Source organism: Zingiber officinale, chromosome 4B (assembly GCF_018446385.1).
Source record: "Zingiber officinale cultivar Zhangliang chromosome 4B, Zo_v1.1, whole genome shotgun sequence".
Classification (NCBI taxonomy): domain Eukaryota; kingdom Viridiplantae; phylum Streptophyta; class Magnoliopsida; order Zingiberales; family Zingiberaceae; genus Zingiber; species Zingiber officinale.
Window position 1 is genome coordinate 104,196,640 of NC_055993.1, and position 25,646 is coordinate 104,222,285.

General features: G+C 38.6%; 2 protein-coding genes across 2 annotated transcripts; one reads left to right on the forward strand and one right to left on the reverse strand.

The window, feature by feature from the left end:
• Positions 1–4,033: 4,033 nt before the first annotated feature.
• On the forward strand, positions 4,034–5,069 carry LOC121977790 (WRKY transcription factor WRKY51-like). Its single transcript, XM_042530212.1, has 3 exons — positions 4,034–4,604; positions 4,692–4,814; positions 4,898–5,069. Exons 1-3 carry the CDS (start codon positions 4,057–4,059, stop codon positions 5,064–5,066), a joined length of 840 nt encoding a protein of 279 aa, XP_042386146.1. The 5' UTR covers positions 4,034–4,056; the 3' UTR covers positions 5,067–5,069.
• A 1,180-nt stretch (positions 5,070–6,249) lies between these two features.
• On the reverse strand, positions 6,250–8,844 carry LOC121978497. Its single transcript, XM_042530837.1, has 6 exons — positions 8,497–8,844; positions 8,162–8,387; positions 7,534–7,946; positions 6,892–7,275; positions 6,351–6,821; positions 6,250–6,279 (listed from the first exon to the last, which is right to left on the reverse strand). Exons 1-6 carry the CDS (start codon positions 8,842–8,844, stop codon positions 6,250–6,252), a joined length of 1,872 nt encoding a protein of 623 aa, XP_042386771.1.
• Positions 8,845–25,646: the final 16,802 nt, after the last annotated feature.

Genomic DNA, 25,646 nt, shown 5'->3' on the forward strand with positions numbered 1-25,646 from the left:
ATATTTTTTAATAAATATGTAAACATGACTGTTGCTTTTAAGTAAAACACCGTTCTTTTAATTCAAGTTTTTTTTAAGCAGAGCTATTGATATACAAAGAGCAGGTTGTCTAAATCATTCTTGAGGCACCGGGCGATAGAAAAAATTTAATATTTTTAAATAAATATTATTAGAAATATTTAATTTTATTACTTATACTAGAATTTGTCATCCTAGTAATCCAACATGATTGATCCTACGACCAAGCTACAGTTGGTCACTACGAGGAAAGTATTTTTCTTGGCTTTGCCTAGATTTAACACTTTATCCATTGTAATAATATCTATCCTGTATTAGCCAACTCAACCATATCCTAGGGCGACATTTAATTTTATTAGTAAAATTTAAAATGACAGTTTCATATATTGCCAATGATTATTTATATTGATACGGTGCATAAAGGTACGACCTGGTCCAGGGGACGTGACAGTCAGAAGTCAGGGGATGTGACAGTTAGAAGTCAAGGGGATGTGACAGTCAAAAGTCAAGGAGACGTGGTATTGAATCATGGGGGTCGTAACCCCTCTAATAAGGGGTCTGGAGTTTCAGGTCAGGAGCTAAGGTAGGTTACACGGGTAAAAGGCCCAGGTCAGAAGCTTACTCTGAAGGCTTGGTCGAGATGTCTAGGTCAGGGACTCAAAAAAGCCATTCGAGTAAGAGAGCCAGGTCTGGAGTACGAATGTGTGCGCTGGTTGAGGTGCTCTAGTCGGAAGGAGGGGAGAATACCATCAAGAATAAGGAAGAAGGGGAAGGAACCATTCCGGTCGGGATTTACAGAGCAAGACTTTTCGAGTTCGGCTATATATGCAGGTCAGGATTTACAGAGCAAGACTTTCTGGGTCAGGCTATGCAGGTCAGGCTTTACAAACAAAGACTTACAGATCAGGATTTGCAGCAGGATTTACAGAGCAAGACTTTCCGGGTCCGGCTATGCGGCAGGATTTACAGAGCAAGACTTTCTGGGTCAGGCTATGCAGGTCAGGATTTACAGAGCAAAGACTTTCTGGATCAGGCTATGCAGGTCAGGCTTTACAGACAGAGACTTACAGATTAGGATTTGCAGCAAGATTTACAGAGCAAGACTTTCTGGGTCAGGCTATGTAAGCTATGCAGGTCAGGTTTTACAGACAGAGATTTACAGATCAGGATTTGCAGACCGAGACTTACAGGTCAGGATATGTTGGTCGGGATAGATTGGTTAACCATAGCTTCTCCCATCAAGTCGGTAGGTCACTACACGACAATTAAGCCAGAGAATCACAACCGCCTGTTAGAGAATAACCACTAGATGTTAGGGTATATTCCAATGACTTGTGACTCATTATCAGAAGAACTTTCCTACAACCGCTGATAGGATGCCACGTGACACTTCACCCCCAGACAAGGTCTGACACCCAACATTCCCTAACATGTGCCAGGGACCAGAAGTACACATTGTCATATAAAAAGGGGTGTCCTCTCTAGGGGTGAACATTCAGTTAATTTGGTTAATTTGATATTAATTTTATATAAATTCTTTTTATTGTTATTTTAAACAAATTTAGTTAATTCGTTGTTAACTGAAATAACTAATTCGGTTAATTTAGTTTTAGTAAAACTTTGATTTGATTCGGTTAGCCAACACTAAATTGGTTTTCGGTTAATTCGGTTAATTTATGGACCGAATTAATCGAATGCTCACCCCTAGTCCTCTCCCTTACGCAGGTACGCGCACTCACCCTTTTCGTACTCGTCTTCCACTTTTTCGGTTCCTTGATTGTTTTTCTGGGGAAAAAGAACCTGAATTGAGCGTCAGAGGGCCTGCTCCGGGGACTTTTTTCCTGGTTCTTGGTCTCTAACGACCTGGGTGCTTGTCCAAGTGTGCGCAGGAGATTCTTGCCTCGTTGTCTTAGTCATCGTCTTCTGTCATCCTCCCGCGGCAGCCTTTGCAGGAAGTACAACGCCAGCAACGCGTCTCAACGACCCCCGTCAACGCCGACGACAGTACAACCGACCTCCGTCTGACTCAGCTTCCAGACGAGATCATATACAATAAGAAACAGTGACTAATTAAATCACATAGCAATAACTTTATCTTATCTAAAACCTCACTTTTTTATTATTAGTAAAATTTAAAAAATACAAAATAGTTTATATTAACTAATTTAGAATCAAGAAATAAATTATTGTAACACTTTTAATATATATTTTAATTACAATTTTTTTAAAAAATATTATCAATGATTTTAACTTCAATGAAGGAAAGTCTCAACATAGCGATGAAATTATTATATAATCTAGAGAAAATAGATTTGTGTGCAAGATATAGTCACCACATATAATAAACTTTTCCTCAGAATCTCGTATTGACGGGAGGTTTGTGAATTAAATTATCTTTTTATCAATTTTAACTTTGATAAATTATTAATAAAATTTATTTAGCCAAAAGTATTTAGCTAGAAAATATCGATGGTGAATTATTAAAAAAATAATGAAAAAAATAAAATTTAAGAAAGAAATAATTTTACAATATTAAATATGTTTTTGATTTTTAAAAATATTTTTATAAAAAAATATTAATTAAGTATAATCGATAAATATTTTTAATTTATTAACAAAATTTAATTTTGATTGATACATTAAAATTTTATCAGTAAAAATTTTAAAATTACTAATTAAATTTTAATAAAAAAATAAAAACATTACCAAACAAATCTAATTTTAATAGTAAAAAATTAAAATTATCAATTAAATCTAACACAAATAAAAAAAATCTAGATTTAATTTTTAAAAAATTTAAAATTTTTAACCAAATATAATTTAACTAGTAAAAAATTAAAATTACTGATAAAAATAAATGTCGACTAAAATTTATTTTATTTTAATTATAATTTTAAATATTTAATATTCATATATATATATATATATATATATATAATTTGGTCCTAAGCCTCTGTTTGGATGAGGTGATGTAAGGTTCATTAATGGAAGGGCATGGAAGGGGAAGGGAGGGAAAGGAAAGGAAAGTAATATATTTATCTTACCCTTGTTTGGAAGAGAGAGAAAGTTTATGTGAGAGGAAAGGGATGGAATGAAGGTTAAATATATAATTTACAAAAATATCCTCTTATTTTTTTAATAAATCTGTATGTGAAAAAATAAATAAGGATATAATTGTAATAATTTCTCCTTACCCTTCCTTACACCCCAATTTGAGGTGTAAGGAATTTCGCTTATTCCCGAGCATGCAAGGGGAGACTTTACCCTTCTCTCCCCTTCCCCTTCATAGCTCATTCTCTCCCAAACAAGAATAAAAATTTATTTTATCCATGTTTACTTTTTTCTTCCCTTTACTCACTTCCTCCCAATGAAAGGTTAAGACGATAGGCATAGGCCTTGAGCCGGCCCTGACAAAGAGTGCTCTGATCTTGTTTGTTTCTCCAATGTCGCTGGAAAAAAGATATCTCTCGCCGTTATCTTGTTTATGGAATCAGACGGCCCGCGGCCAAAGAAGTCAACGTGTCACGAACAAGTAAAGGTCAACGAAGCAGCATCGCATCCACCGCTCATGAATTGCTAGTGCTCCACGTGTCGCCGCCGAGTGACCCGTTAGGCGACCAGTCGACCTGTTCCCCGTTGACTTGTGGGATGATCCGCCGTGGAACCGACGGCGACTGACCCGGCCGCTGTCTGCTCTGGTTACTTATAACACTGCATATGCTAAAGTTTTAACTCCCATTAAACGAAAGTCAACGGCGCTATATCTCTTATATGAACTCCATCGTCTTGAAATAAATTGGAGCAAATTGCGACGAGAGAGTAAGGACAAAATAATTTTGACTTTAGTTTTTTGTCAAAGGGTTGACCCAGTACCTTCGCAAAGTGCTTACAATATCCGGTCTCCAACTTACCGAGTCGACGATGAATTCTATCCGTTGGGACAAAGGATCCAAACTCTTATAAATTGCCTTATCTCCATAGTTCCTCTTACAATTCTCGCTTCGCCCTCTTCGATTTGGAGTTGAATTTCCGCCGACGATGGCCACGGACGATATCACCTTGATCCGGGAGGCGGCGGACGCCGAGCTTTGGAGCTTGGAGCGGCTCCTCCTCCAGCTCTCCCGCCACCATCCGCCGTCGGAATTCCGAGACATCGCCGACCAGACCATCGCCAAGCTCAAGAACGTTATCTCCGTCATGAAAAGAACCGGCCACGCCCGCTTCCGCCGCTGCCCCCAGCTCGGCGCCGCCATCTTCTCTGACCCACCTTCCATTGCTCATCCGCCGGCGGTGGCTCCGCGAACCGCGACGCTGGACTTCACGAAGCCGAAGAAAATCTTAAGCGTCTCGGATACGGCGTCAATGTCGAACTCCTCCTTCCTCTCCGCGCTCAGCGGTGGCGAAGGCAGCGTCACCAGAAAATCAGGCTACTCCTCTGTCCTCGTCCCCTCCGCCGGTGCTGCCTCCTCAGTCGTCCGAGGGGGAAGACCCCCGCTCGTGCGTTCCCACCACAGGAAAGACTCGCACGACCACCCTCGCTGCGCCGGCGCCGGCTCTCCCGGCCCCTGCCACTGCGCGAAGAAAAGGTACGCTCGCCGTTGAACTGCGCACGTTAGTCCATTCCGTCATCCATTCTCTAAATTCAGCCAATTCTCGGTGTATTTTAGCAAAAGGAACCGTGACAAGAAGACTGTGCGCGTGCCGGCGATAAGTTCACGGAACGCCGAAATCCCGGCGGACGAGTACTCGTGGCGGAAGTACGGGCAGAAGTTGATCAAGGGCTCGCCTTACCCGAGGTAACTTAAACTACGACTATCCACCGTACGATCAGGAAAGGCGCCTTCGTGGCTCGATCTGACCCGTTGGATCTCTGCTGCAGGGGGTACTACAGGTGTAGCGGCGTCAAGGACTGCCCTGCGCGTAAGCAGGTGGAGCGGGCGGCGGACGACCCGACTATGCTCGTCGTGACGTACGACGGCGAGCACCGGCACGGCCATCAGTGCAAGTCAGAGCCGAAGCTGCCGGTCGTCAACGAGGCGTGCCGTTGACTTTCAAGGCTGCCGTCGTTGTTTTTCTGAAAGTGGGTTGACTTTCTAAAAACAAAGGGAAAAAATAAAGGGGATTGTTGACATTTTGACCCACACTAGAACAGCAGAGTTTGACCATTTTAACCTTTGGTGGTTATAAAAAAAAAATTGGAACCGTCATATCAGCAGCCCTCTAGAATCGGTCTCACGGATATGAAGGGAGATAAACTCATATAGCCGGGATGTTAATCTCAGACAATGACATCCTGAGAATTAAATCCTAAACCTTTTGATCACGAAATCATACGTCCCCACCTATACTACTGGGAATTATTCATAATCGTGTAACACATAGTCATTTGCCATTTATAATTTATATTTAATATACAAAATGAGTAAATTGGAAGAGTTGGCTTTATCGTTTAAAGGTTGACTTTTTAATTTGTTTGAATAAATTCTTCTGTCTTTTAACTCTTAGATCATAAAATTGATTAAGCGTCAGGCTGCCGATGCTTCGCTAATAAACTTGTGCTATGCTATTTATCAAATCTTCTAAGGTTATGTTGGGTACGAATGATGAGATTATTGAATGATAAGTAAATGTATGATTAAAATAATGATAGATGAGGATGTGTTATATTTGGTTTGATTTTTATGTCTAGGATTAAGTGAATGAGATTTCTTAATATGACCAAAATACCCTCAACTTATTTTTTTATGCAGAGTCTCGAAAGAGGAGATCTTCAGGAATGCAAAGCGGCCATGTGTACAGTGATCTTCAGGATTGCCAAATCAGAATGCCAAAATTAATTTTGTAATGTGATTTCCTGGATTCTTCCCCATGAAATTCTCATAAAAAGAATGCTGCAATGCTGGATAGTGATGATGCCGACAATGTAAGTTCATCCAGCTGGGAAATTATCATAATTCAACTAACCATACAAATATACTAGAACACAACCCAAGATAATTGTAGAGACATGAAAGTTAACATTCAAAACACAATCCATGCCAAAAAAATATATTTAGCTGCGTATAAAGTAATTGCACAAAATTTGATCTATTACATCCAAATCTGAACAAAAAACTGCATACCTTATACGTAGAAAACAGTTGATCAAAATAATTACAACATTGTTTAAGTTCAAAATACTATTACCCCAAAAGTGCACTGTCATGCGAGAAGCCATTGTGTTAGCCTCCTCTAAGCAGCTTCCTCGCTAAGCTCAATCTTCTGCCATGACCCAAACGCAAGAAAAGTGATAATTTATTATGGTTGTCCACCAATAACTCAGTAACACTCACTTTCTCGTCCTCCGTCAGTTCTGAAATTTTTTCCATGGCATCTAAAACTTTGTCTTGTGCGATAGACATCTTCTCGTCAGATGCTTCTGTTGCTAATTGTTTGATGAGTTCCGTCATTGTATTTTTGGTTATGTCTGCGAAATTGTTTATGGCTTCCACTATTGCATCATCACCGTCATCCACTTGCTTCCGTTTTTTACCCTTCGATTGCACACTTGCTGTTGGTTTGGATGATGGTGTGACAGATACGAACATCGACTCAGCAGCTCCCTCGTCCAAAGGAAATAGGTCTTCAAGGTTCATACCTATGCTGTTAGGTACTTCAACATTCATTTTATTAAGGACATCCTGAACTGCAGAAGTGAAGTGCTCAGAATTCTCACCTGTTGCTCGATCATTTCCAAAAATTTCACACCAGTCATTGTAATATGTCCACCTCTTGTGTTTCATGGCACGTGCATTGTTGTCCACCTATAAAGATGAAGAAGTAAAGTTTACTAGAATGGAAAAAAAGTGCATAAATTTTACTAAAATAAACTACCATAATAAGTGCATCCCATGTCTCATTCGAAGCTTCAATGGTTTTCTCGGTGTCATTCCATCCTACTCCACTTTTACTTAATATTGTCACCAAATTGCCATACATTTTCTTCCACACATGCACTTTAGAGTTAATATGTGGGTTACCACGTAAGTTTGTCTCCGGAAATGCTGCCTTCATCCGACGTTCCAAGAAACCCAAGTACCCTGCTCGAAATCCATTACAACTTTTCCAACCTTCGGTGATAGCCTCTTTTAATGCTTGTATTAAAACCTCTTCCTCACGTTCACTCCAACCACGTCTCGTTTTATCTGTTTTCTTACCTTTGCCTGCACAATTCTGCGATGTTGCTCCATTTTCCATGCTTATGAAGTTGTCGATATCCTGGTCCAAGTGAAAACAAAGCAAAAGACTTAATTATATCAAAATTCTATAATACTTACAACAATAAAATAAAAAGGTAAAAGAAAACAAATATAACAACTATCTTTAAATCACATTCATTCATTAAAACAAAAAACATGGAGTGCAACTATGTCGCCAAAAAACATCAAAAGTCAGAGTACATCTCTTGCAAAAATAATATGACCAAAGTACAACAATCGGAATGATTTATGAATGAGTGTTCCACATCGACAATGCCAGATTTTCTCTCCATATATCCCAGTCATCAGATGCGTCGAAATTGTTGATGAAATCTTCTTCTATCTCATGGGTCGGACTGACTACCTCATCATTAGCTTCCTCAATTGGATCATCGGGCATTTCAGACCGGATGAAGTTGTGTAACAACATACAAGCCAATATGATTCTGTTTTGTGTTTTCAGTGGATAGAATGATGGACTTCGAAGTATGGCCCATCTCTTTTTCAATAAACCAAAGGCTCTTTCAATCACATTACGAGCTTGAGAGTGTCTCCAATTGAATAGCTCCTTATAATTTTGTGGACCGACTGCACGGTTTCCCCAAGCATCTCTATGATATCGTACTCGCCTATAAGGAGTCAAGAATCCCTCGACATTGGCATATCCATTGTCACACAAATAATAATGGCCTGCATATAATAATTAAATCAGTATAACAATTAAAACTGAAATACAACTTCTCATACGTTATATTTAATTGAAAGTTTCAGATTATATTAACCTCTTGGATATATTAACACAAAAATTTATTTTTACATACAACAATTAAATCAGTATAACAATTAAAACTGAAATACAACTTCTCGTACGTTATATTTAATAGAAAATTTCAGATTATATTAACCTCTTGGAACTTTGAGTGTATCATCACGGGTCAATGCATCACGTAGAACTCTAGCATCTGCTGCAGATCCCTTCCACCTAGTAAGTGCGTAAATGAAATTCATGTCCTTGTCGCAAACCCCAAGAACATTGACTGCAATAGTACCTTTTCTTGTTATGTATTTCCCCTTCTCTAAGTTGGGTACATGAACATTGACATACGTTCCGTCCAATGCACCGAGACATCCCTATAGAATTTAACATTTATACAGTTTACAATTTTGTAATGCAAATATGTTACATTTTAATTTACACATAAAATTTGTACTAAATATACTAAAAATACATTGAAATTACCTTGAACCATTTCCAAGGTTCGTTGGTGCAACTGTGATCGACAGGGGAGGGTTTAACCAGCAATATAGGATGTAGCAACAGAATTGATCGCAGAACTTCATGGAAATGAGTGCTAATTGTGTGTCCACTACGTATATAGTCATGACTAGCAACTCTATTTTTCTTGTGATGAGCCAATATAGATAGAAACATTGCGACCTTTTCTTCAATGCGGACATATCTAGACTCTACGAGCCCTCCAACATGAGTTAACAAGTAACACAATCGTGCAAATGTGTTCTGATTCATCCTCAAGTTCAACACACACTGAACATCTCCTATTTCAATAATCCTATGCAAATGGTTCATTTGCGCATTTATTCTTTGCGTCATGCTGTACGGGACTGGTGTTCGACGTGGCTCACGAAGTCGTTTGGAACGTATTTTTCGCCGATGTCGTGATAAAAGTGACAAAATAAAAAATGATCGACACATAATTTGGTGCAGCATCACAAACAGTAGAATGTACCTATGGTTAATGGCCATCTTGCAAAGATACTTCACAAGAAACTATATTTTCAAAGGTTATTAACAATAAAGTTCGAAAAAATTCTTATATAAGGTTGGACTTAAAGAAAAAAATATTTAGATTTGTGAGTAAATATCGTAGTTTTTGCAACACCATATTGTGCCTAAAATACATGTGATATTTTTTTTTAATCATAAAACTTATTCAGATTTTGAGCCAAAAATCCAAGAAAAACATAATATACATAGAACGGTGACTACCAAAACCATAAAATATCATGCAAGATTAGGAAAAAATCAGAACATTTCAACCACAACAGGTTCGGTATCCATAAAAGAGTATCCACACAATGAAACTCGAAACACATCTGTTCCAGTGTTCCCACCAACTGCAGCAAAATGATCGATAAAATTTTTGAGAGCTTAACTCATCTCGTTTATGACAAACGAACATGTTTAGAACAACCCGAAAAGTAGGCTATTAAAATAGAAGACATAAAAAAGCAGTCACGATTACGCACAAAATTTTGAGATTTGATACATTTTAGGGGGTAAAACTTTCGTTTTTTCCCTAAAAATCCATGATAAACCTCAGGAAAGCTTTCGGTTTGAACAAGAAAGAACAATGCACGAGCAGGATCGAACATACAAACATTATGGCACGTTTAATAACAATGAAGAAAGGTGCGGAAACAAAATCAATGTCGTGCGGAAACAATACAGTTTTTACAACACCATATTAAAATAAATATCATAGTCGCAGATTTAGATGAAGATTTACCGTCGAGAAGGGAGGACGTATGAATCTTCTACTAGGCCGACGACTTCTTTTCTTCAATTTTACAGATTTTGCGTGCAGGAGAGAAAGCTTGTTCGGCGCATGTTTTGTACGATGGAGTGTAAAGTGATGGGTTTATTTTTTATTTTGGATAGGGCAAAGGTTATTTTGGGAATAAAAGAGGTGATATAAAGTGTGGATTATTAGTCATTATTTTTTTTGTGGGTTTAATTATACAGCTTTAAATCAACTTTATCCTTTCTTGGAAGGAGTGAATCAGTTTATCTAAAATTAAACCAAACATGAGACAAACCCATGAATTTTACCTCAATCAATCACTATCATCCAAATTAAACACAGCCTAAGTGAATAGATATGAGATTGGTGAACCGAATCTAGTTATAATATTATATTAAATATGGTCAACTCTCCGTTTGTATAATTAAAATTAAAATAAATAAAAGCATTTTTTGGATCCCAATATTTTCACATATAATTCATCACAAGTTATTCTTTTTGCTGCATAAACTTTATAAAATTTATTTTATGCAAAATTGATTCATGTCAATTTAAAATTCACACGTTGCCTTTGAACTAGCGATTATTTTAAAAAATTATAATTTTTGATATCGTCAATATCTGACCGGCTCTATGTGCCTGCGTGGCCCATCTTGAATTAGCCAAATCATCTTACTGGATCATCATTATTAGCGACTTGCTAAGCTAATCTGAGTTGTCAAATAGGTCACACTACTTTAGTTGCCGAGCTGGTCTGAGTGTTTCGAGTTGACAAGTCAATCTGACTCGCTGAGATCACCCCTGAGAATAGTACTTTCGGCGGTAAACAAATCGAATCGAATTAAATATATTGAAAAATTTAAGATTCGAATTTAATTCAAAATAATTATATTCAAATTTGAACTCAATTCGAATCTTACCAAATTTAAAATTTTGTATTTGAGTTCGATGTAAATTAGAGTTTGGATTTGAGTTTGACTTGAAAGATTTGTTCGTGAACTATTCAAATTATTATTTGAAAATAGATATTCAAAATTTATTTATTTAATATATATTTAATTTATATTAATAAAATATTAAAGTTCACGAACGACTTGCGAACTATCGAATAATATAAGTTGAGCACGAGTTCAACTTAAAAAACATTTGAATATATTCGAATTTGATTCGAATTCGATAAATTTAAATACGAATTGAATATGTTTTTAACCTGATTAATAAAAAAAATTCATAAACCGGCTCAATTCGTGCCTTAATATTTCTATTTCCAAACCCGCAGCCTGCAATCCTTAAACCACTAACGCTTTAGAAAAAAAAAGGTAGATCCGCTACCTTAGCGGCCCCCCTAGTGCCGGCCCCACGGATATGGAGGGAGGTTCATGCAGGTACACAGGCCATAGGCGCATGACGGGGTAAACCTCAGGTCGTCAATTCCTGAGAATCGACCCCTGGCCATTACGCCAGAGATACCATGCGCCCACCGTCTGCGCTACGCCCTGGGGGCAACCACTAACGCTTTAGAGTTTGACAGAGTGAGGCTATATAAATAGCAGAGATAATGATGAAAAGGAGAGGGATGTTTTTACACCGCCTTTAATCTAATTGATGTGGTGATAAAAAAAGCTTACTAAACGTGAGTCAAAGGCACAGATAGTAGTCCACGTAGAAGTTAAAGTTAAGGTGATCAAGTAATGATCAATGGTCCTACTAAAGATGGTCGAGCGGAAAATGACGTCAACTATCAATCGGGCATAAATTATCTGATCGGCCAGGTGGCTTGTCTGAGAGGATCGCCCATCTGGCCAGGACTGGAGCACTACGACAAGAACATCAGATGCTCATTACGAATCGGAGGAACGCTAAGGCGACTGGAGCACTTGTCCGATTAGGCGAAAACAATCTACTGAACCAAGTCATTGCGGGGAAAAGCTACAAAAGTCAATCAAGCGGAGGAGTTGTGACAGAGTGGCTACCCCGCTCGGTCGAACAGTGAGACCATTCCCATATCTCTTAAAATCCCTTTAGGAGGTAATGTCGTTGACAACAAGGCATGGTCAACAGATGGATCGTACGATAAAACTTCCACTGTCTTATTAGGGATTTGCGTGTCATCTTAAAGTATGGTGTCAGAGATACTTTTCTAACATGTCCTTTCATAGGATAGTTTGGAGAACATGTCTATGTTGGGACCTTGACGTTCGCTAGAGGGGGGGGGGGGTGAATAGCGTCTCACCCAAATCGTCGCTTCCTACGCTTGTTAGTGCACAGCGGAAACAAAAATACTATCAAACAAAAGCAAAGCTAACCCTAGAAAACAATAAACAAGAAGTAAACCCAATGACACGCTGTTTAACGTGGTTCGGAGATGAAGCTCCTACTCCACGGCTGTCCGTAAGGTGGACGATCCCGATCCGTCGGTGGATGACTCCCCGAAAAACCTCCGGCTAGCTCGTGTAGCTCCTTGTGGGTGGAGAAACCTCGCCACAAACTCTCACCAAGGACTCTTGAGAAGCTAGGGCACTGGTAGACTACTAATAGGGGTTAACCACCTCTATTTCGTCAACTTCAACCAAGCTTCCAATGTTTGGTTATATAGGCTACGAGTTAGAAAACCCCGCCTACCAGTCGACCGCCAAAACATGCAGTCGACTGCCCTTCGTGGAAATTCGACCGTTGTAGCCCAACGGCTCGATACTAACCCTCTGTTCGCTACCAGTCGACTGCACCAGTCGACTGATGAAACCACCAGTCGACTGCTACAGTGCTGCTACAGTAAACCCTAATTTTGGGATTTTACCCCGAGTACATTCACTCAGCACTCGTTCTCGCCCGACTAACCTAGATCTAGCCTTCTAGCCTCCTCCATCAGCCTTGCGTCCCTCGGATGCCTCCCCATCCTTCACGTCTTGCCTTCTGGAGCTTCCATCGACCTTGTCATTGTTGTCGGGTCTTCCTTTGCCAAGAGGTCGCGCCTCCGGGACTTCATCCATTGCCAAGTCACACTTGGACTTACGTTGTCAAGACTACATGCTTGGACTTACACCGCCAAGACTCATCCTTGGACTTTCCTCCTTTGCCAAGATCACACTTGGACTTACGTTGCCAAGACTACATGCTTGGACTTACATCGCCAAGACTCACCCTTGGACTTTTCTTGTTGTACCTGTATCCTGCACACTCACAATGCATATCAAATACAACAATAAACCTAACTTAAACCTTTGCCCAAACATCAAAACCTAGGGTACCCAGATTGCTCCAACAATCTCCCCCTTTTTGATGTTTGACAACCCGTTTAAGTTAGGGAAACAATATAGCAATACATATGCAAATAAATATATGTAATCTACACATGCATAAATCATGAAACCTAATCCTAGGCTCCCCCTTTACCTAAGCTTCCCCTTGAGCTAGGATTTCTTGCAAAGGTAAACTTCTCCCCTTTTGCTAATAAATGAGCAATCGCTCCCCCTTCACCTAAGCTCCCCCTTGAGCTAGGATTTCTTGCAAAGGTATGTAAGTTTCCCACTTAAACCTAAACTTCTCCCCCTTTGTCATACATCAAAAAGAGCTCCAACAATATCCCAATTATTGGACTCTTTGACATCTAATGACCATAAATATCATGTATTAATCCCCCATAAGATTACATACATGTTTGCCACTCTTTTGGTCATTTTCTAATGCTTGAAAAATATTTTCAGACCGTATCAGTCGACTGCAAGAAGTACCAGTTGACTGTCCCCATGAAAACGAGCTTACAGAGACATTCTGTGCTTGTGAACAGTGTTACCAGTCGACTGGTAACTGTACCAGTCAACTGGTACACTATTCATGAAAAAATCAGCCTTTTCTGGCCAAATTCAGAAATGCGCCAGAAATTCCACAGACCTCCAAAAATTCTCAAATTTTGTGGAGAGGTCTATTATATCAATATATAATTGGAAAAAATATATATAAAAATATATTTATCACAGATCCCAAGATTGACATAAAATTCAAAACTAGCTAAATGGTTCAATTAAACCTTGACCTAAAGTCCTAGTTTTGACTTCCTCTTGATGTATCTGCCCATACTAAACCATAATGCATCACTAGCATTATTTATATGGCATCTATACATCAAAAACTAATTTTCATGCAATATGAACTCAATTCATATTTCTATGCATGAAACTCAACTCAATTGTGCCGACCCACTATGTTAGAGACTTAAGTCTGTCTCCTAACCACTTGACACATTTGATAACTCATCTACCATGGGTCCCAAAGGCTCTTCCTAACCTTAGGAATCTTAACCTTAGTCACCTCCCTTGGTGACTCATCCACTATGGCTAGGCCACTTCGGTGCACCTCGGGTGATACTTGGCCTACAAAACTCACATTCTTAACCTTAGACACTTTGTCTTTGGTTAATTTCTTCTTGTCCTTAACCTTGGACATCCCATCCTTGCCATAATTATATGTCACCCTAGCATATTCCTTCTTATTGGCCATAGATGACTCTCCCTTATCCTTGGTCACACCTCCCTTACCAATGTCATGTGCTACCTTAGCACTTGACCTCCTTTTGGTCTTGGAAAAGATTTTTATGTTTTCAAAGAGTAACTCCCCCTAAAAACATAGTCAAACTTCTATCATTGCACCAACAATGACTTGGGGTTCTTAAATAATTAGGAAAACCAAAACTCGAAGTTTTGATGTTCAAAATTCAATAATGAAACTAAACCTCAACCGAAACTTCACTTTAGTTTTTCTTAACCAATCCATACTTGTTTTCATCATGAAAACTCATGTAGACATTATTTAGGGTATACTTTATTAGGAAAAAATAGTTTTCTATGAAAATACTTTCTATTTTCAAAGATTGACACAAATTTGAAAACTCTTGAAAACTTCAATGTTTTCTCCTAATTTGTGTCTAACTTTTCAATGATGATTACTATCAAAAGATAGCCTTCACAAAGGTTTTTCAAAAGTATTTTGAAATCATTTTCAAAACCAATATCCAACCACGTTCTTTGGGCTCAATGCACATGACTTGTACATTAGCTTTCCCAATGATTGGAAGACACATAACTATGTGTTTTGATGAACCTAAAACTCAACAAGATGCACTAGATCAACATCTTGAGTTTTGTTCACCATTTTAACATCTCACTTGTATCTAACGTGTATTAAAACACATACAAGTCACCTTATAGTTCTTTGTGAGATGTATATTTGGTCTTGCCCTAAACTAAGGGATCATGCATCTCTATCTAGGCATTGTAAAAATCATGATCATCCATCTAGGATGTCACTTGATATGATCCCTCTTGTTGGGACACTTCCATACAGATTAAATGCCTTTTATCCTTAATTACAAGGAAATTGACATACTACATGATGATTAATGGCATACATCAAAATAAATAATTTTCAAAAGCAAAGCATGTTATAGCTACATGATGTATGTATGACATGACATGATATTTTTATATTTTTTATAATAAAATGTGAATGTTAAATATGATGTCATGGCATATGATGGGTAAACAATCATGGCAAGTTAGCATAAATAAAATTGACCTAGATTACCTATCTAAGTATTCTTAACCCTAGCTAACTCAAAATTTAACCCTAGATTGCCTAATTTCATCAAGAAAATGTCAAACCCCAACTTGACATTTCTTTAATTTCTTTCTAAATTTGTGTCATTTTAAATTAACCAAATTCCTCAAAGTATGACACATTTTACACTTTCCAAGAGTAAATGAAATCAAATTAAGACTTAGATTTGCCTTTAACCTTCTAAGAAAATGTCAAAACCCCAACTTGACATTCTTATCCTTTTCTAAATGTGTCAATTTAAATTAAGTTCAAAACCTCAAAGTTTGACACATTTTACTCTTCCAAAGAGTAAACATCTTACATTAGGACCTAGATTTTCCTTTAATTACCCTAAGAAGATACCAAACCCCCAATTTGGTATTTCTTATGTTTTTCCACATTGTGCCAATTTAATTCAAACATAATTCCTTAAGATTTGGCACATGTTACTCTTTCCAAGAGTGACAATTTGGATTAAGGTTTACATTTCCCTTAATTCCATAAGAAAATGTCGAATTCCAAATTTGGCATTACTTTTGCTTCTCTCTAGTGTGTCAATTTAAATTATATTTAACTCCTCCAATTTTGACACATTTTGCTCTTCAAGGTTCTAATCACATTTGATTAAAGCATGAGTTTTCTCTTAATTCCTTAAGAAAGTATCAAAATTCTAACTTGATTTTTCTTATACTTTTCTTAAGTGTGCCAAGTTAGATTAAATTCAACTCTTCAAATTTTGGCACATATATTACTCTTTCAAAGAGTAACCCTACAATTCTTTTCATTTTCAAAGGTTAACAATAACCTTGAAAATGCTTTCAAGTGTCAACTTTAACAAGTTTGGGTTAACTACCCTTCCAATTGGAGTTGACACTCTCTAAACCTATCTAGGGTGTAGAGAATATGCTCCTAGGAACCCACAACCTATTGGTGCTCCTTGGATGCTCTAGGTACTTACTAGGGATGACTTCCCTAGATACATTCCTAAGGACCTTTCTAGGCTTCTTAGAAGCCTTGGTCACCTCTACTAGGTCACTTCTAGGAATAACTTCCCTTGTAACCTTCTTTGAAACTTTATTAGGCCTTTTTGGAGCCTTAGTCACCTTTACTAGATCAACTTTAGGGATGACCTCCCTTGCGACCTTCTTTGTGACTTTGTTAGACTTCTTAGAACTTAGTCACATTTGTTTTGTCAAAAGTACTCTTAGGGATTCCTTCCCTAGTATCTTTGACTTGACCTCTACACCTAGGGTTGGCCCCATAGCTATATGGAACCCTATGAAAGGAAGTCACATCCTCCTTGGCTTTAGGTTTGTATCCCAAACCCCTATCGCCATTGGATGGCTCTTGTCTAGCTTTTCCTAGGTTATGCTCATTTTGACCCCTAAGCATGTTTTCCATTCTTGCTAAGGTCCTTTCTAAATTATCAAGTCTTGTCCTCAAGACTTGATTTTCACTCCATAAATCCCTAGATTTTGGTTTTTCATTTAATCTTTGAGCATTTCTATTTCTAGGCTTATATCTAAAATCCTTGGTGTTATTGCCTAAGTTGTTATTTACCTTCCTAACCTTAGGTGTGGTAAATCTAGCATGAGGAGGAATATATTTATCCTTAAGGTTATCATGCCTCCTATTCTCATGATAAATAGCATTAAGATGATAAGAGTTATTTCTAGCATGCTTTTTATCATGTGTCAACGAAATGGATTCATTAAATGATACCTTGGTTTTTACCTTGGAAGTTCCCTTCTTCTCCCACTTCTTCAAGTGCGCCAATTTCTTGAGCTCTCCTCTCCTTGGGCACTTTGTGTGGTAGTGACCCCACTCACCACATGTAAAGCACCTAATGTGCTTCTTCTCATTCTTCTTCTTCCTACAACTCACATTAGTTTCTAAATTAACTTTAGTGAGTTTAGGGTTTACCTTCTTGAGCGAAGGACACCTACTCTTGTAGTGCCCCATCTTACCACACTCAAAACATTTGATGTGGTCCTTTATGCTCTTCTTGGTAGTTGAGGTAGAGGGTTGAGCTTCCAAGATCTCCTCTTCCTCGGATTTCTCTTCTTCCTCTTCACTTGAAGATGTGGACTCTTCCACTTCTTCATCTCTTGAGGATGTGGAAGATCTCTCCTCTTCCACCTCTTCCTTCTCTTTCTCTTCCTCCTCTTCCTTTTCCTCCTCGAATGTTGACCTCTTGTCAACATCGGATTGGTCCTTCTCTTCTTGGACCAATGAGCCATTCTCCTTGGGCTCTTCCACTCCTTGGATTTTTATAGGGTCTTCATGATAGGCAATGATCTTTTTCCAAAGATCACTTGCATTTGTGGTTTCACCTACACTCAACAAAATATTAGAAGGTAGTAAATTATGCAAAATTCTCGTTACCTCCTTGTCCGCCTCCGATTGCTCTCGTTGCTCTTCGGTCCAATGCTGAGGTCGGAGGCGTTTACCCTTCTTGTCCGTAGGAGCTTCAAATGGGTCACTCAAGACAACCCATTGGTTCCAATCCATTTGGAACCATGTCTCCAACCGCTTCCTCCAATAATTGAAGTCTTCTTTGTCGTACGGAGGTGGAATTCGGATATCCCATCCGAGCGGTCCTTCGGACTCCATCTTCTTCTTCCTCTAGCTTCTTGCTCTCTTGGCGGTTAGTCCGTAGAAGAGCGACCTCGCTCTGATACCACTTGTTGGGACCTTGACGTTCGCTAGAGGGGAGGTGAATAGCGTCTCACCCAAATCGTCCCTTCCTACGCTTGTTAGTGCACAGCGGAAACAAAAATACTAATAAACAAAAGCAAAGCTAACCCTAGAAAACAATAAACAAGAAGTAAACCCAATGACACGTTGTTTAACGTGGTTCGGAGATGAAGCTCCTACTCCACGGCTGTCCGTAAGGTGGACGATCCCGATCCGTCGGTGGATGACTCCCCGGAAAACCTCCGACTAGCTCGTGTAGCTTCTTGTGGGTGGAGAAACCTCGCCACAAACTCTCACCAAGGACTCTTGAGAAGCTAGGGCACTGGTAGACTACTAATAGGGGTTAACCACCTCTATTTCGTCAACTTCAACCAAGCTTCCAATGTTTGGTTATATAGGCTACGGGTTAGAAAACCCCGCCTACCAGTCGACTGCCAAAACATGCAGTCGACTGCCCTTCGTGGAAATTCGACCGTTGCAGCCCAACGGCTCGATACTAACCCTCTGTTCGCTACCAGTCGACTGATGAAACCACCAGTCGACTGCTACAGTGCTACTACAGTAACGCTACAGTAATGCTGCAGTAAACCCTAATTTTGGGATTTTACCCCGAGTACATTCACTCAGCACTCGTTCTCGCCCGACTAACCTAGACCTAGCCTTCTAGCCTCCTCCATCAGCCTTGCGTCCCTCGGATGCCTCCCCATCCTTCACGTCTTGCCTTCTGGAGCTTCCATCGGCCTTGTCATTGTTGTCGGGTCTTCCTTTGCCAAGAGGTCGCGCCTCCGGGACTTCATCCATTGCCAAGTCACACTTGGACTTACGTTGCCAAGACTACATGCTTGGACTTACACCGCCAAGACTCATCCTTGGACTTTCCTCCTTTGCCAAGATCACACTTGGACTTACGTTGCCAAGACTACATGCTTGGACTTACATCGCCAAGACTCACCCTTGGACTTTCCTTGTTGTACTTGTATCCTGCATACTCACAATGCATATCAAATACAACAATAAATCTAACTTAAACCTTTGCCCAAACATCAAAACCTAGGGTACCCAGATTGCTCCAACAGTCCACACCTTGAGGGGTGTGCACATCATCCACTATATCACTATATAAAGGGGGGTTTATGTACTGGTAGAGGTACGCGTTATTTACTATTCACGTTTGTGCTTATTGTTGCTTCGCTTTCTTCTACTGTTCCGGTGATTGACTTGAACGTCGGATGACCAACGCTAGGAACCCCTTCTCTAGCTTGGCACTGACATTTTTTATATTGCAGAGCGAAGCGAAGTCTACACGTGATCAACCCAAAAGTTACATCCCCAGCTAGTCTTCTTCATGATTTTCGGATAAGATCACTAATTTTAGTTGGAAAATTAATTTTGGTGATGAATAAATTAATAGAGATAAGAGGATTATTTCATGAGTAGATTGTTTTACGAGTATATTATCGTAAATCAATTTTTTGAGTGAATGTGAAATTAATGACTAATAAAATATTAGTCAGATATGATCGGACAAAAGTTTGACTTGCACACAAGTTGGATTTATGAATGAACGCAACTCAATTATGTAGAACCATTGAGGGGTATGAAATTATAATTAATTTTATTTATTAATTAATTATTTATTTATAATAGATTAAGTAAACAGTTAATCAGATTAATTAATTAAATTAATTAATCATAATCATAAATTTTAAGTGAAAATGTTTAAAGGGAAAAGATAAATAAAAGAAATTGTTGACATTTTGACCAAACAATGGAACAGCAGAGTTTGACCATTTTAACCTTCGGTGGTTATTCACAATCGTGTAACACATAGTCATTTGCCGTTTATAATTTATACATAATATACGAACTCTTAAAAGTTGCCTTTTTAATTTGTTTGAATAAATCCTTCTGACTTTTAAGTCTTAGATCATAAAATTTGTTAAGCTGCTTATGCTTCGATAATAAACTTGTGCTATGCTATTTTTCAAATTTTATAAGTGAATAGATTTGAGATTGGTCAACCGAATCTAGTTATAATATTATACTAAATATTGTCAACTCTCCCTCTGTGTAATTAACAATAACTAAATTTTATCCTATTAAATGAGGTTGATTATATGAATCTTTTTATATCATTGTACTTTATCTCCTATTATATTATCATCTATACTTAAATAAATTTTATCTTATTTTATTGTTACAAATAAATTTTTTTAATCTTCCACTTTCTCGTTTGATATGCGTGTTTCTTATAGTTTCGTATCGCATAACTGGAATATTTATTGGTCATCTAAGTACATGTTTGTATCATCTTAAACGCGTCTTTCGGAGTTTTCCCTCAATAGATGCAACTCTGACTTTCTCTCTAATACTCTTATTTCTTATTTTGTCCATCCTCGTATGTTTACACATTGAGCTTAACATCTTCATCTCTGCAATTTTTATCTTCTGCTCATATGCTTGAGTTTTAACTTAATATTCAGCTTCATATAACATAGCAAGTCTAACTGGAGTTTTATAGAACTTTCCTTTATGTTTCAGAGGTACTTTACACTTACATAAAACACTCGGTGCATATACGCTAATTATGTTCATAATTTCTTTCGCCACTATTATCTTAAGGGTTATAATTCTGTCTTCTTTTCTAACTACTCCTACAACTTCATTCTTTAACGAACTATCTACAATAATATCCACTCCATTTCTTACTTTATTCTTTTAAGTGTACTATAACTTAAAACTCGGATTCTCTATTATCTTTGTCTTATTAGCTACCCATTTTGTCTCTTGTACATACAAAATACTAATTCTTCTTCTAATTATCTACTACCTTCATTCATTTATCAATGAAGGTTCCTATATTTTATGTTTCAAATATTAGATTATTAGTTTGTCTATCATATTTGTTCTTATCCAACGTACACCTAAGTTCTAATAGAGATGTAACGGTTATTATTGATACATAACAGTCAGACTCTGTAACGCGAACTCTTATATATTTAGCACTACACTTGAGTTCTAGAGATGTAGCGGTTTTTATCGAGATATTACAATCGGATCCTACAACACGTTCCTTCCGGAGAATAACCTAATATTAGTACAATAATTTAATAGATCTATTCATTGAATATTTACCAGCACTAAAAAAAAAAATCTGTATAGGGGCAGTTTTTTTGACTTTTAAGAGCGGCTTTCAACCACTCCTACACTTTTACCAACGGTTTGAAAACCACTCCTCTTGTCGCCGTCCCTATATCCTATCGAAGCGGTTTTCGTAACTGTTGGTAAAAATTAAAAAACCGCTCCTATTATACTTTATAGGTACAGTTTGAAACCGATCGTACACGTTATACATATAACAATGATTTCAAACTATTTCTATAGCTATATATTCAGGAGTGATTCAAACCGTTCTAAAACTCTTTAAGTGTTAGAATGGTTTTAAACCGCTCTTACACACCATAGATATAGGAGCGATTTCAAAATGCCTAAATGTCATGATTATAGGAGCACTAATCCTACAGGTAGACTCGCCGACCTCGGACTCTTAATCGGGTCAATGGGTCAAGTGCCCATTGACCCTATTTTTATTTTTATTTTCTTTTAAAGTTGGAAAAGAAATTAGTTGTTATTGTGATTCAAATTTAGGTCTCCTAAATTAGAACCTAATATCCTAACCAACTAGACTACAACTATTAATATTTTTATATGTTAGTTAATTATTTAATAACTAGTCAATAGTTTCTTTTGTCATGTTACTCTAGGAGAAGATTAAGAGATATATTTATTCATTTATTTATTAATTTATAATCGCTATAATTTTATATGCTAGTTAATTATTAAATAATTAATTAATAATTTTTTACTATATATTTATTCTTAATAAGTCCAACAATGTCGGGTTCAGTAAACGATTTTAACCACCTATGAGAATATGAGACTAAAATGATCTATGAAAAGGATTTTGGTTCTAGTTGATGCTGAAAAGTTGAAAGGAAAAAAATTTAGGTTAGCTTTACTTGCTATTAGAGGCTAATAAAAGTAAAAATTTAAGAGAAAAAATAATAAGGTTAATATATTTTAAAAATAATGGTTCTATATAAATAATAATAATAATATTTAATAATATTATGATCATAAATAATCTAATATTATTTTTAAATTTTAAAATAAATAATTTTTAATAAATGTCATTATAAAATATTTATAAAAAATATCAAAGTTATATTTTAGTAGTGCGAATTGGAGGATGGATAAAATCGAATAAAGAAAGAGAAATATTTTTCAGAGTGAGATTTAGGATTTTAGAGTTGAATAGAGGAAGAAGAAAAGTTTTTGGTGTGAGATTTAGATTCGGAGTTGAATAGAAAAAGAGGAAAGATTTTTAACATGAGATTTAGAATTTCGGAGATAAATAGAGGAAGATGAAAGTGTGGAGGTTGTATGCGATGTCGGGAATGAAAGTTATGTGTTTAGAGAAAAAATATTAAGGAAAAAAATTTAAGAAAAATACATATAAGAAAACAGAATGTTGTGGCAAGATCCAGTGCAGAGGCAGAATATCGAGCTATGGCTATTGCTAGTCAAGAACTTATATGGTTAAAACAGTTGCTTCAGGAACTAAGGTTTGGAGAGGTTACACAAATGTCACTCATATGTGACAACCAGGCAGCTATGCATATTGCCTCAAATCCAGTCTTCCATGAGAGAACAAAGCATATTGAAGTTGACTGTCACTTTGTCAGAGAGAAAGTCATATCTGGAGAAATATCTACTAGTTTTGTCAACTCAAATGATCAGCTAGCAGATATATTCACTAAATCACTTGGAGGTCCTCGGATTGACTACATATGTAACATGCTTGGCGTATATGATCTATATTCTCAAGCTTGAGGGGGAGTGTTAGAATAAGTATAGGGGTAGTTTGGTCTTTTGGTTCATTTCTTCTTTTCTATATAAAGGCCTAACTCGTGGTTCCTAAATACACGAGATTTTAGGTTTTACTTTGTACATGGTATCAGAGCAAGGTTAAAACCCTAAACCTAATTCTCTTATCTCAGCGCCGCTTCTCTCTCTCACCGCGTCTCTCTCTCTCGCCGCCGCGAGCATCTTCTTCCTCGACAAGGGCAACGCGGCGCGGTCGGTGACTCCTTCCGCGGCTTCCGCCTCTCCTGGACGGTCGACGACGCGCCGCCGCCTACGTCGCCTCGCTGCCCTCCTTCGAACGCACACCCGCTGCCGCTGTCTTCTCGCGCCGCCTCCTTCCGCGCCGCCTCCTTCCTCGCGCGGCCTCTTTCCGCGTCGCCTCCTTCCTCGCTGCCGCGCGCCTTCTCTTTTTCTGCCGCGCGAGTTCTCCAGCAGCGAGCGCCTTCTCCTTCTCTGCTGCAAACTCTCCAGCAGTGAGCCCGTCTCCTTCTGCCGCGCGAGTTCTCCAGTGGCACTGTCTTCGTCTGCCGTGGCCTCTCCAGCAGACGTCTCTTGCAAGCATCTCTCCATCGAGGCCATCTGCAAGTCCATCATAGGGCCTCGAGTTGGTCGCGTCTATGAGATCGCCAAGATCAAGCAAACAGCCTTTATCCAGCAGCATCTCTGTCATCAGCAGCCAAGAACCTCCACCAGCAGCATCTCTGTCATAAGCAGCCCTTGCCCTTTCTGATTGAGGTGGAGCTCCTTCCGGTTGTTGTTTCCGATTTGAGAGTTCAAGCAAGCGCAGTCTGGTTCATAGCTCTATTCATGGCTACATCTGGCGCTCCAAAGCCAGATACCTCAATCTTTACCAACCATATTACTGCACCCCTCTCTTCCGAGCAGTTGGATGGTAAAAATTATATCCCCTGGGCATCTCACATTGAACTTTGGCTTGTTGGACAGGGGTATGAGACACATCTCACTCAAACTGAAGAAGATGTTCAAGACGCCGATCGTCCTCTGTGGAAGAAGGTTGACGCTCAGTTGTGTTGTATTATCCGAGCCACCATCCATTCATCTCTTAGGAATGTCTTCCGTACTCACAAAACCTGTAAAGCTGTTTGGACACAAGCTCAACAACTCTTTACAAACACTTCTCGGCGACTCTATCAAGTTTGTGAAGATCTCATGACTATCCTCAACGCCAATCAGATTAAGGATTCAATGTCAACTTATCTGGGTTCAGTGTCTAGCCTTCTTTGTGACTTCAATGAACTGCTTCCACCTGCAACTGATCCTGTTGAAGAGCTTGAAAATCGAAAGAAATTTTTTATGTCTTTGGCTTTATATGGTCTGCCCACAGATTATTCTCATGTCCGTGACCAGATCCTAGGCAGTCCTACAGAAGCTACCATGGAAAATACCTGGGCGACTCTTCTCCGTGTCCCGGCCAAAGTCTTGACGATGCCTTCTTCTGTTCCTGTCGACTCGTCAGCTTTGGTCTCTCGACACAAAGGGCCTCCACCTTGCAAGGGTGGCAAAGGACGCCCTTGGTGTGATCATTGCCACCGACCGGGACACACGATTGATAAATGCTGGAGTTTACATGGTCGTCCTCCTCGTGCTGCTCAGATTGTTCAGAGTTCTGTTGCTCCTTCAGCCTCCACTTCACAGTTAACACCTTCTTATACTGACTTTCTGAAATGGTTTGAGGATCGACAGGCTTCGGGTTCCACTGCTACAATTGCAGACGCTGGTACTTCCTTTGCTGGCATATCTCATTCTTCAGGTCCTTGGGTTCTTGATTCTGGGGCCACCGATCATATCACTGGTAATAAATCCCTTTTTTCCTCTCTCACTACTTCTGGTAATTTACCAATGGTCACCATGGCCAATGGTTCCCAAACTCAATCCCAGGGTATTGGTATTGTTCATCCTTCTTCATCTCTTTCAATTCATAATGTTCTTTATGTTCCCGGCGCTCCTTTTAATCTATTGTCGATAAGTCAACTTACTCGATCTCTTGATTGTGTCATTTCTTTTACTACCACGTCTGTTTCCTTACAGGACCGGAGTACGGGGAGGATGATTGGCTTCGGATGTGAATCTCATGGCCTATATCGACTTCAACAACCCTCTTTTGTTGGTTCGGCGGCGGCATCTCCACTTCTTATCCATGCTCAGTTGGGACATCCAGGTCTTAATAAGTTGAAACAGTTACATCCTAGTCTTTCTCACTTAGAGTCTTTATCTTGTGCGTCGTGTCAATTAGGCAAACATGTTCATAGTTCTTTTTCTCCTCGTATTGAAGGTCGGGCTATGTCTCCTTTTGCTTTGGTTCATTCTGATGTTTGGGGTCCGAGTCGTGTTTCCTCTACAATGGGGGCAAGGTATTTTGTTACTTTTATAGACGATTTTTCCCGTTGTACATGGTTATATCTAATGAAGGATCGTTCAGAATTGTTTTCTTATTTTGAATCCTTTTTCCTTGAAATAAAAACTCAATTTGGTACTTCCCTTCGAACTTTACAAAGTGATAATGCACGCGAGTATTTGTCTACTCAGTTTCCTACCTTCTTGACATCTCATGGTGTGTTGCATCGCACGTCTTGCCCTCATACCCCTCAACAGAATGGGATTGCAGAACGCA

Excerpts from the sequence above, each read along its gene's own strand:
- LOC121977790 (XM_042530212.1), top strand. The coding sequence starts at position 4,057 with ATGGCCACGGACGATATCACCTTGATCCGGGAGGCGGCGGACGCCGAG. Across the intron at positions 4,605-4,691 it reads TGCCACTGCGCGAAGAAAAG|GAACCGTGACAAGAAGACTG; the intron begins GTACGCTCGCCG and ends TTTTAGCAAAAG. Across the intron at positions 4,815-4,897 it reads AAGGGCTCGCCTTACCCGAG|GGGGTACTACAGGTGTAGCG; the intron begins GTAACTTAAACT and ends TCTCTGCTGCAG.
- LOC121978497 (XM_042530837.1), bottom strand. The coding sequence starts at position 8,844 with ATGAACCATTTGCATAGGATTATTGAAATAGGAGATGTTCAGTGTGTG. Across the intron at positions 7,947-8,161 it reads TACACTCAAAGTTCCAAGAG|GCCATTATTATTTGTGTGAC; the intron begins GTTAATATAATC and ends TATTATATGCAG. Across the intron at positions 6,822-6,891 it reads CATGGGATGCACTTATTATG|GTGGACAACAATGCACGTGC; the intron begins GTAGTTTATTTT and ends TCATCTTTATAG.